Genomic DNA, 12,256 nt, shown 5'->3' on the forward strand with positions numbered 1-12,256 from the left:
GCTGCCTTGCTGCGGCCTGCCAGTTGAGGGCATTCTTGTCCTTCCAGTGTTCTTTGTCGCTTTTTAACTCTTCTGAGAGAGGGAGGAGAGAGTGAAAGAGAGAGAGAAAGAGAAAGAAAGAAAGAAAGAGAGGGAGAGAGAAAGAGAGAGAGAGGGAGAGAAAGAGAGAGAGGGGGAGAGGGAGAGACGGAGAAAGAGAGAGAGAGAGGGAGAGAAAGAAAGAGAGAGAGAGGGAGAGAAAGAAAGAGAGAGAGAGGAAGAAAGAGGGAGAAAGAGAGAGAGGGAGAAAGAGAGAAAGAAAGAGAAAGGCAGCGGGAGAGGGAGAAAAAGGGAGAGGGAGGGGTAGAGAGACAGGGAGAGAAAGAAAGGGAGAAAGAGAGAGAGAAAGAGAGGGAGAAAGAGGGAGAGGGAGAGAAAGAAAGAGAGAGAGAGAAAGTGGGAGAGAGAGAAAGAGAGAGAGGGAGAGGGAGGGAGAGAGAGAGAAAGAGGGGGAAGAGAGAGAGAAAGAGGGAGAGGGAGAAAGAGGGAGAAAGAGAGAGGAGAGGGAGGGAGAGAGAGAGAAAGAGAGGGAGAGAGAGTGAAAGAGAGGAGAAGAGAGAGAGAGAGACAAAGAGAGGGAGAGAGAGAGAGAGGGGAGGGAGGGAGGGAGGGAGAGAGAGAGAGAGAGAGGGAGAGAGAATAGCATTTTCCTACATTTGGACAGCTATATTTTCTTGCTCTTTTATCTAGATAGGACATTTGCCTGGTTGACTTGTCAGGATTTTCTGTGGCCAAAACTAAGGCTCCTTTAGCATTTGTACGTCTGAACATATTGAACATGCGAATGCTAAAGGAGCCTTAGTTTTGGCTACAGAAAATCCTGACAAGTTCAACCAGGCAAACATCCTGTCTCAGAACATGTTCTGAGTTTTAGTTTTGTAATTTAAAATACGTATCATAACACTTTCCTTCCTGATCAATTATAAGTTGAAGAAGCGTCTCTTCCTCCCTCTCCCCCCCTTTTAATCTCCATGGAGCAAATATTCATTTTGCTGCATGAAGCACTGGTGTTTATATTGGCTAAAACAGGACTCTGTGTATTTTATTTATACTGTCATTTTATGCAATGCTCTTAAAGGTAAAAGTAAAGGTTTCCCCTCTCAGTCAAGGCTGAGTCTAGGGGGCAGTGCTCATCTCTGTTTCTTAGCTAAGGGAACCAGCATTACCTGAAGACATTTCCGTGGTCATGGAGCTGGTATGACAATGCTAAGGCGCACGGAACGTTGTTACCTTCCCACCGAAGTGGTACCTATTTATCTACTTGCATTTGCATGCTTTTGAACTGCTAGGTTGGCAGGAGCTGGGGCAAGTAACAGGAGTTCACCACTTAAACTTTATATATCACCTTGATGACACAAACCTAGCTTGTTACATCTCAAGGATAACTGGCTCTCATGTGAAACCATTCATTTCTCATATATTCAACAGGGCCTAGTCTTTAGTCCCCATTCATGATGGGAAGCAGAGATTTCTCTTAATCTGCTGCCCCCCCTGCCATGTTTGAGATTCTTCAGTTACACAAAAACTTGTTGCTCCAATTATACATTGTTTTCAAAAACAAGCAAATATTATTTTGTTTCCTTAGCTCAAATTAGTTATTGTAATGCATTTTAATCTGATGATTTATGCAGTTTTAATAATTAGTTCCCATTTATTTTATGAGTCTCTTTAAGAATTCTTTTGGATTAAACAGTGGGCTACTTGCAAAGAAAACTGGCTTAAATGCAATAATATATTAAATATAAGATAAAAAAATTAAAGAACATTTGATCGCCACAATATTTGGATCACCACAATAAATCCTCAATTCAGAGGTACTAACTCTTTTATCAGTACAATTAAAAAAAAAAACCCAAACAGAATGTACAATATTTAAGAAAGGAGATGTTAGACAAGGAGTGACAGAATAAGGCAATGGTTGGTGCATGATTGATTTGATTGGGAATAAATGACAAAATGCTGGAAGGTAACTAGGGATCAAGGGATACCTGTGGGCATTTGGCTGCACTGTAGCAATCCCCAGCAGTGGCAAAAGGAACAGGTCTCCCATCAAGTGTCTGTGCAAACTGTAAGTCGGTAGCTGTGAAGAAATATTTGGCAAGAACCACAGAGACAAAGGGGAAATGGAATGGTTGGAAAAGAAAAAAAAAATGCAAATGTTTAATCTGGCTCTTACAGAAAATAAAACACTTAACTTTATACATTTATTTTTCTGACTAATCAGCAATCCTCCCTGATTTTTCACATAGATAATTAAATGAGAAACTTGGCACAACGTTTAAACTTGTGTAGAGAGACACTGAAAATGAGGAATAATTCTGTGAAAACCATTCACCATTACAAGCATTGTAAATATGCAGGGGTGCCAATCTTTTAATAATGCACTACGGGTTTGCCTCTTTTCTCTTTGTTTGTTTGTATTTTTTAGTATGTCTAAAATTTTAGGATGGCTGTATAGCAGCAAGTTTCCCCTGCCATTTGTTTTAACCATAGGCATAAAGTGTGGATGTAGTCTTATAGACCATAAAAGAACTGCAATTTATTTGGTCTATTTCATATGCCTCTTTAGGAGCTATCACTAGGAACTGCCTCTAGCTTGAGACAACGTCCAGCTCAGTGGTGGGTTCAAATTTTTTTACTAATGGTTCTGTGGGTGTGGCTTGGTGGGTGTGGAAGGGGAAGGATACTGTAAAATCTCCATTTCCACCCCAATCCAGGGGAAGGTTACTGCAAAATCCCCATTTCCTCCCAATCAGTTGAGATTTGGGAGGCAGAGAATAGATGGGGATGGGGCCAGTCAGAATTTTTACTACCGGTTCTCTGAACTACTCAAAATTTCTGCTACCAGTTCTCCAGAACTGGTCAGAACCTGCTGAAACCCACCTCTGTCCAGCTAGAATACAAAAACCAGCTCCAATATTGTTGCTAAATTGTGCAATCTGATTGCTCTTGTGTATCCTTTCTGCTTTCTGATGGGACTTCAGTCAAAAGGGAATTCTGGTGAGAACTACCGTCCCAATACTGTGAGATGTCAAGCTCCAGGGAAATCAGGAGATCCAGGCAGTTCAAATGGATTTATTGCAAACTTAAACTCTCTACAAGAATCTGAACCACTAACATTCAAAGCAATTTGGTGGTAGATAAGGAATTCAAGGTGGGCTGGACCTAGATCTCATGTGGGCGAGAAGGAACATGACTGATGACATGTCTGTCCCCTCCCTTAGGCTCAATCTGGTCACCTCCTACACTATGATTTGATTGCTTATTTGTACCCTATGACTATCATTAAGTGTTGTACCATATGATTTTTGATGAACGTATCTTTTCTTTTATGTACACTGAGAGCATATGCATCAAGACAAATTCTTTGGGTGTCCAATCACACTTGGCCAATAAAAAAAATCTATTCTATTCTGTTCTATTCTATTCTATTCTATTCTATTCTATTCTATTCTATTCTATTCTATTCTATTCTATTCTATTCTATTCTATTCTATTCTATTCTATTCTATTCTATTCTATTCTAATTCCCCAATGAGAAATGGGATTACATAAAATAGAATTTTCATGACAATGCTTAAGATTATGATGTTACATTTGAGTTTAGCTGAGGCAAGATAGGGAAAAGAACATTCACAGAAAACTAAGTTTAATGTGCAGCAAGGTAAAATATTTCGTTTTTAAGCACTGTAAAAGAAGATATGATAATATAAAAGTTAAACTCGGGAAATGTAAGCTGGTCTCTTTTAGAATAGCAATTTCAACAATAAGAAAAACAAGTTGAGAAACAAAATATTAGTGTTACTCACTTATTATCTGCATAGCATTCAGGTCCAGCCTTACTTTGCTGAAGGCAGAAAACCCAGCTGCTGTGTAATCTTTCCTACACTGACAATTCTCTCTTCGGCTTCCATTATATGGACATTCAGTTGGGTTATGCAACCTGGATCAAAAGAAAGCCCCTTTTTTACTTACTGCAAGAAAAATTATACAAGGTAGCGAGACATAATAAAAAAATACAGAATGGCTGCCTGCCCTTACCTGTAGCTGTAGACTTCTGAGAAATTCTCCGCATCACCATTTACCAAAGTGATGTATTCTTTAGGGCTATCAGAATCCATGCCAGCACAATATATCTGGGGGGAAAGGAGCCATAATTTTACGAAATGATTAAAACTGATGATGAGCGCAAAGGGCAGAAATAAGAAGAGGGTATAGAATTATGATTTTCTGAAAAAATTGCACAATGTAAATGTAATTGAATCTCAAAGTGCTGGTTGCTCATTTTCTTTTCACATTGTTCTAACAATCTTTTCCCTCTCGAAATGAGAGCTGAAACAGAAAGTTTTCTTCGTAATCAGAAGTGGCATTCTGCCAGTTCGTACCAGTTCGGGTGAACCATTAGAGGCGACTGCGTCTGCCCCGGTGTAATGCTGTCCTATTTAGCCACATTTTCGAGGCCGGGCCAGTGGTAGGTTGTTCCCTGTTTGCAAGAACCGGTAGTAAAGACTGCGGGAAGCTCCACCCACCGCTCCGGATGTCGTCATCAGCAATCTGCGCATGTGCATGCGCGATCCCATTGCAAACCGGTAGTAAAGGTAAGTAGAATCCACCTCTGGGCCAGGCGCATGCGTGGAAGGCGTGCGCGCAAAGTGCATGTGCGGAAGGAACACTTGCAAAGCGCATGCGTGGAAAGTATGCGTGCAGGCAAATCGATGGTAAGCATTTCTGAAACCCACCACTGTTCGTAATGATACTTATTGTGGAATGCCTTGCTTCTAATTCACTGAAAAGCAAATGCCTGTACTCCCAGCAAGAAAACAGAAATTTTAACCTAAGGTTCCCCCCCCCCCGTCATATAAACAGTATTCCCCCTCAAAACAAACAAACAAACAAACAAAAAAAAAACAGAGGACATGTTTGATTCATACCTTTAAAAGTCTTCCTTTAACTTTTAGAAAATATTCACCATCCTCAATAATGACTTTGAGTCTTTTTGCCTCTTTGCAGCTTGTTGGTAGCTCACCTAAAATAAGGAAAAGAAAGATGAGGCTCTAATCAGCAAAAACTAAACAGTCCAAATAACACAGTGTGGATTTCTAACAGCTGATCGGCAGATTATTACTGTGAATATTTCTAGATAGGGTGAGATGCCTTTAGTTATTTAATTAAAGAGAAAGACCTTGGAAGTGTATGAAGCAGGGAAACTCCTCCCCCACCCCACCTGCAGTGATGTTATAAAATTTGTAAGATAAGATTTTTTTGGGGGGGTGGGTGGGCATGACTCAGCACAGACTTCCAATGTCAGTGCAACCTATGGCATTTTGCTCACATAGCCATCTATGTGGTCTTCAAACTTGGCAGCTTCAAGTTGAAGTCCACAAATCTTAAAGCTGCCAATTTTGGGGACCCCTGATCTAAGGGATATGTTAGCACTGGTTATTCTTCATTTAAAGTGATACCAGGCCTGGTCTATCATCTTATAAAGTGTATGAAAAGAAATCAGATATAGTTAGGCATAGAAAACGTTAAAGTTTTCTTAGACTATTATACTTGAAGATGATTGCTGCAGTTCGTTTGTTGGAAGAAAACAGGTTTTTTTTTCTTTAACAAAATGCCATTTTTGTTGCAGTGGAAGATCTCCCACCCCCAGTATCTAGGTGCTAGGAAATTTTATTTGTGCCTTACATTCATTCCACTCTCCCTTTCCTTCGTTGTGCATTGGAGACTGCACATATGATGGTCTCTCAAGCACTGAGCCCCATGCATTGTGAGGAAATCAAGCACCATAACATTCTCTGCTATTTCTGTTGTTGCCTTCCTGGCTTAGAAAGTGCTGCAGAGCATTTTTACAACACACTGCTGAAGTAATGCCAAAGCTTCAGATCACTTGAGGGTTCTTCAAACCAGAGTTCTCAAATTCTTAAGAAAAATTGTGTGAATGTGAAAGGGAGCTGTGTTTTTTTTTTTTTTTTTTAAATCCCTCTAAAGCCGTGATGATGAACCTATGGCACGTGTATCCATATCGGTGAGCACGCGACCTCAGCTCCGGCGCGTGGCCCACCAGAAGTAGGGAAACAGGCTGTTTCCTGCCTCTGGAGGGCCTCGGTGGTGGTGGTAGGAAAGGCCCATTTTTCTCTCTCCCCAGGCTCTAGAGCCTTTCCAGGAGGTTGGGAAGGGCAAAAATTGCCTCCCCCCTCCCAACAGGCCTTCCAGAGAGCAGAAATGGTCCATTTGCCAACTTCCAGTGGGAAGTACTTTTCTCCCCTCCCCCCAGCACGCAATTAGCCATTACTGCTCTAAAGGAATGGCAACTTTCCATTCCAAGGAGTGGCATGGACTTCAACTCCCAGAATCCTCAGTCAGCAATGCTTAGTTTAATTTGAGTGAAAAAAGGGTGGGATATGATATAAAAATATGTGGAACTAGATCTGTACTAATGCTAGCACAGGATTAAAAGGAAAACTAAAACTCATTTCCAAAGACTCTTACAATTATGGATGTTGTGGCATGGCCTTCTTTCCTCAGGTTTTAAATCATCAAGGCACAAGGTACTTGCTTGGTCATTGTTTGTGAGGCACTGAACTGACCGATGCATCACCCCAATTCCACAAGTCACTGAACACTGAAAAGGAAGGAAACCAAATTCAGAACCTTTCCTATTACCTATAACTTTCTAGTGAGTTAAAGGGAGCAAGAAAGAACAAAAACTTAACTGGCTAATAAAACCAAAGCTTAATTAAAAGACTGAATACAAAAAGGAAATGTTTGTGCATCTTTATCCTCTTGGCTCTTCTGAACTCTACAAAATGCTTTGCTGCATATTTAGTACAACTGTGTGAAAATTAAGATGCTCTTTAAAAACAAAGATATTAGGAACTTTGCACAGTGAGAACTACAAGCCTACGGAGGCTTAAATAGCAGAACAATTTTTAAAAGTAGAAGAAACAGGGGAGGAAACTTTTTCACACAGTATGCAGTTTTTAACCAGTGCTATAAACAGCAATTTGCCATCTAACTAACTCTCTCTCTCTGAGCACACATACACAGATTTTCTTGCTGGCAGGCATATTATCACAGCTATTTATGACCGGATATAGTAATATACCAGCTGAAAAAAGGACATGCTGAAGGAAAACCAATTAATTGTTCAAAATATCATTGATCTTTCTGCAATAAAACTCTTTGGTAAGGTGCAGATCAAAGATGGAACAATTAAGGAGAAGTAGCAGGATAAACTGCAGGATAAATTACAGACTGCACTAGCTGTTTGCAGTTATTTAGAGAAATTATTTTCAGAACAACAAACAAATGCAGATGGATACATATACAGTTCCTGAGTAAACAAGTTAAGCGGAGATAAAAGGTAATACTTCCCATTTGTAGCACAAATTAGAAACTACATTGTCCCTAATTTAAGAGCACATTTAGAAGGTTTTGAGAGCACATCTAAGTTACCTTTGGGTGGGCAGAGGATTATATATATAATTGTGGAAGGGATACATGGGTCCCAACATTGGGGTGGGACAAAGATGCAAAATGGGCGGGACTGCACATGGCAAGAATAGAATATTTTCTTCTCTTTCCAAGGTATTCTGGAGACAAAATGTTAGTGTTTTAAAAACCATGCTAAGCCACTTTAAGATTTACATTGCAGCTTTTGTGTTTCCAGCCTCAAAAATAGAAAAAATATATATATGAATTTGCTGAGTTTTCTCTAATGGCACTCCCTTGCTCTAAACCACACTTCTCTAACTAGGGGAGTAATAACTATTGAAAAGAAACATAAGAAACACTTCACCATAACTGACTATTCCAGTTGTTTACTATGAAGGACTAATTTCTCTTTTAGCAAAGATCTACAGCCACAAGCTTTGTACCGTAAAATGTAGGAAGCCAAGTGAAAATACATCTAACAAATATGAAGGTTGCTTGAAGAGCTATCAGAAAGGCTCTTTTCAAAAGTTCAAATGGATTGGATTTTATTTCTGTATCCAAGCAATACAAACAATTGGTCACAGCAAGAGGAGAGCCTTCTGAACTCCAAACAAATGCCAGACTTTTCAGTTGTGTAGGAATGGTGTTAAAAGGAAAGAAAGATCTGTATGTGACCTTGTAAATGGAATTTGGGTTTTTCAGTAGCAAAATTCCATATCTCCTAGCAACACAGGACCACACAATCTGACCACCTTGGTTTGAGCATGCTTCGGTCAACACTTACTTATTTAGTGTTGGCCTGCCTAGCTTTCTTTCTTCATTTACTCAACCGCCTAGAGTTCGTATTGCTTTTCCTTATGCATGAGAAAAACAATGATTGGCAGTGAGAAGATAACCTAGGTAAGGAAAAATGAATTCTCTTTGAAGCCAGAACTAAATCTTGAACAAATTTTCTATCCTTTGTCGCTACTTTCTATTCATGTTAACTGGTTGGCTGATCATTTTATTTTATTTTATTTTGTTTTGTTTTTTGTTTTATTTATTTTATTTTTATTTTATTTTGCCATGAACCAAATGCGCACTTCTCTAAGCCACTAACATTTATGTCAGCTGAGATATAATTATTTAGATATCCCTTTTATAGTCATAAAAACTGTAAGTTCTGGCCATTCATTGTAGGTAGGGAGAATCAAATCAACCTTTGAAGGGTGAAAAGGTGTATTTGGCACAGGCCATTTTCCAAAACATAAATGGGGCCATGAAAATAAGGTGAGCGGGACCAAAACGGGAACTAAAATTCATTAAATAAAATTAATCCATTTGTATTTAATAAGTGTTCTCTTTAGCATGTTGAATGTACAACTCAGTAGCAACTCTGCATGAAACCAGTAGCATAATTAGTATAAATTTATAATACTTGATTATACATAACTCCAACTCTGTTAATCTAATCTAATACTGATGGTGCTCAGTTGTACATTTGTACCCTGGGTTGCTATCAAGGTTCTTTTTTGGTATGTGGAGGCTGGATGGGAAAGATCAGGTTTTGTCTTACTCCTAGCAAGACCAAATGGTTGTAGGTTTTAGGGCCCCCGGAATCTGGAGAGGTTTCCATCTTTGACTCTGGTTAGAGTTGGTACACAATTTGCAGGTCCTCTTGGACTTGCAGCTCTCGACTGGGAAGGTGGCAGCCGTGGCTGTGAAGGTTTTTGTGCAAATCCTTTTAGTGCACAACTTGTGGTCCTTCTTGCCTGGAGAGGCTATGTTCATGGCCATTCATGCTTTGTTCATCTTCCAGTTGGACTGATGCAATGTGATCTGCATGGATCCCTACATGCAGTGGTTGCAAGCGATCTAGTGTGCCCCAGTACATGCAGTTTTGGGCATAAACCAGTTCACCCATGTAGCAACACTGCTTTTCAAACTATGCTGGCTCAGAGTAAGCTTTGGGTGCAATGTGTTAATTCAAAGGGCTGTAAAGCCCTACATATCATAGTGCCAGGTTGTTCGCAGGACTGCTTGTATCTAAGTATTTCTGCTCATCCCACATAATGTGGCAGGTTAGACATGCTCTGGGTCCTTCTGCCATCTAGCAGGACCCAGGAGATGTTCCTTCCCTATTATGGCACCTATGGAAAAATGTCCCCCCAAGACAATTGGAGTAACTAACCCTGTTAGCTTTTTGTAGGACTTCAAAAATCTGGGTTTCCTGCAAACATTGCGCCAAGGATGTCTGCTTAGCTTGATACATAAAATTACTTTAATTTCACATAGTTTACTAGAAGCCCTTGTCACACTGTACTATTTATGTATGTTTAATTATTATATTTTTCTGTAACAGATATTTAAATAACCCTTTCTAAAAGCTTTTATGCTATGTTCTGATGCCTTTTTAGCCCAAAATCAAAATCACGATGTTGAGAAGGACGGTCATATAAATCAATCAATCAATAGGAATAAATCAATAAATAGGAGGACTCTTTGGCATGCGGCACATGGCTCTTGGGCATGAGTTTGTACGGCCATGGAACAAATAAATATTAATTCATTCGTGAAGTAACACACAGTAATCCGTGAAAGAGGACATCTTGTTTCTTTAAGGTCAGTTGGGCTATGTAGTAAAATAAATCATGAATAATAACAAAACAAAAATTTAGAAACATACACTTCCCCAATTTCCAACTCTCCAGGATGCCAAAACAGGGCACTCGCCTAGATAGCATGACTGCACATTTGGTGGTGGTGTGCCTGGACAATGGACATTGTTCTGATAACCATATTCATAGTGATCTTTCCCTGTATAAATCTCACTGCAGGAAACCAGCCTTTGCTTGTAGCCTTTACCACAGGTCACAGAGCACTGAAAAATATGAAGCAAAAGCAAAACATACTTTAAAAATAAAATCACTCAAAGAAAGCATTTGACAAAGTAGAAAATGAGCTATCCAGTGGCCTATGAAGTGTCACGAGTCAAATATGAATTGCTACTATTTCCAGCTTGGCTACTTTCCAGATGTTTTGGCTTAAATTCTATCAGTATATTCCTTTGTTGGTCCTGGGGCTTGGTTCCTCAGCTGGCAGGTTCATTGACTTAACTTCTAAGGAAGGTAAACTTCCTAGGTGGGTCCAGTTTTGGGTGGGGAGTGATTTATAAAAGTATCACCTTGGAAGCATGGAACTTGGTAATCAACTTGGGAGCATGGATATCCTTGGCTCTTTTCCCATATTTTTTCTTCAGGATCATATCCTTTCCAGGAAATGAGGCAATCCGCAAGAGATAGGTGACAATACAGGATGAATACTTTACTTTGTATTCATTCTGTCTGTCAAACTAACAGCAGTGGTCATGGCAGAATTGAAAATTTTGTATGGCCAGGAAACTAAAGTACTAGAAAACAGAAGAACATAGGATGAATGTGAAGTGAAAAAAGAAACTGGAGGCTAAATGTGATGGATTATTTCAATCCTGCCTTTTAATCCTTTGAGTACCTGTTTCAATTGCTCTGCCAAATAAGGTGGGTGGGAATGTTGAAGGAAAATAGCCACAGTATCTTTTTTAATTTTATGAAAATAGCGCCAAATGTCCTGAAAGCTATGCTGTTTGACTCTGTATGATTGATATTGCTTCCTGGAAGCAGGAAGGCACTCTATATCCCTTTTACTATCTACGTGCTGCAAAGACCATATATAATTTGTGAATACATACTCTGGTGACTTTGTTCAAAGGAACGGATACAGTATTTATATTTTATCATTTTTTGTCAGTTTTGACTGACACGTTCTCCCCAACTGTGAACTTTTTTTTTTTTTTTTGCTTTCTGAGGAAGCCAGAAGCACTTTTCCTAAGGAAAACGTAGAAATCCATGCTAAAAATGTTGCTGAATTTCCTGCAAAGGTACAATTTTGCTGCTAGATTTTGGAATATAACCTAAATTTTAGGCAAACAGGTTTTCAAGCTAAATATAAATTTTTGACAGGACCAAGACTTCTGCTTCCTAATTAGATAATTTGATCACCCCCTTCTTTCACTCAATAACACTCAATTGACTACCCAAATTCAGCCTTTCCCAATATCCTTCAGATGTATTGAAACTACAAATCCAAGAATTCTGGATGTAGTCATTCCAACACAAATGGGAGTCACAGATTGACAGGCGAGGGACTTAAAATCTAGCTGTAGTTTGCAAATCTGATTCTGATTCTATTTAATTTATTCTGGCTAGCAATCTTGAAAAACATAATGCCCCAGGAACTTTACAGATGATACTGTGTCAATTGACTTTATATCAATTTCTCAACACATAGGTAAAGTACCAAAATAGATTGGTCATATTCTTTTAAGGTTAAGATTTCCAACTAAAGTACTCTTTTTTTCTATGTACAATACCAGCGTCACAGGAGACCTTTCAAATAAAATGTATTCTATGTGAGATCCTACTAATGTGGTCCAATTTCTTTATTACTACTGCCTATTCCAGACAGTCATGAAACTTTAATTGAAGCTGCTCCATCTATTTCAGATGAATGTTCATAAATGACATTTGATTGGGGTAGTAAAAAGCTCCAGATATTGGCAGCTGGACCTTCCTGTAAGAATTAGCTTGGACACCTGTCTGCAAATGCCAACTTTTGATGGCAGCCCTATCTCTACTTTGCTGCAAGCATTAAGACTCTTCAGCTTTGATTTGATTAAATATATTTTTGGAGCTTCATTAGAATGAACAGTGGTCGTAAAGATGCTCCACAGGTTAGAGAAACTTTTTCTATAATGAGCTAAGCA

The 12,256-nt window shown here is 39.2% G+C and overlaps 1 protein-coding gene across 1 annotated transcript in view; it reads right to left on the bottom strand.

Moving 5' to 3' along the window:
• ADAMTS9 (ADAM metallopeptidase with thrombospondin type 1 motif 9) overlaps positions 1–12,256 on the bottom strand; it is a 163,401-nt gene that overhangs the window by 4,892 nt on the left and 146,253 nt on the right. The window contains exons 32-37 of the mRNA XM_070934351.1: positions 10,142–10,336; positions 6,532–6,664; positions 4,971–5,065; positions 4,081–4,175; positions 3,849–3,982; positions 2,028–2,119 (exon numbers count right to left, since the gene is read on the bottom strand). Of these exons, the coding sequence (XP_070790452.1) occupies positions 2,028–2,119; positions 3,849–3,982; positions 4,081–4,175; positions 4,971–5,065; positions 6,532–6,664; positions 10,142–10,336 (744 nt within the window). The remainder of the gene's footprint in view (positions 1–2,027; positions 2,120–3,848; positions 3,983–4,080; positions 4,176–4,970; positions 5,066–6,531; positions 6,665–10,141; positions 10,337–12,256) is intronic.

This window comes from Pituophis catenifer, unplaced genomic scaffold (assembly GCF_029215685.1).
Source record: "Pituophis catenifer annectens isolate HBS135680 unplaced genomic scaffold, rPitCat1.0.hap2 SCAF_2, whole genome shotgun sequence".
NCBI lineage: Eukaryota > Metazoa > Chordata > Lepidosauria > Squamata > Colubridae > Pituophis > Pituophis catenifer.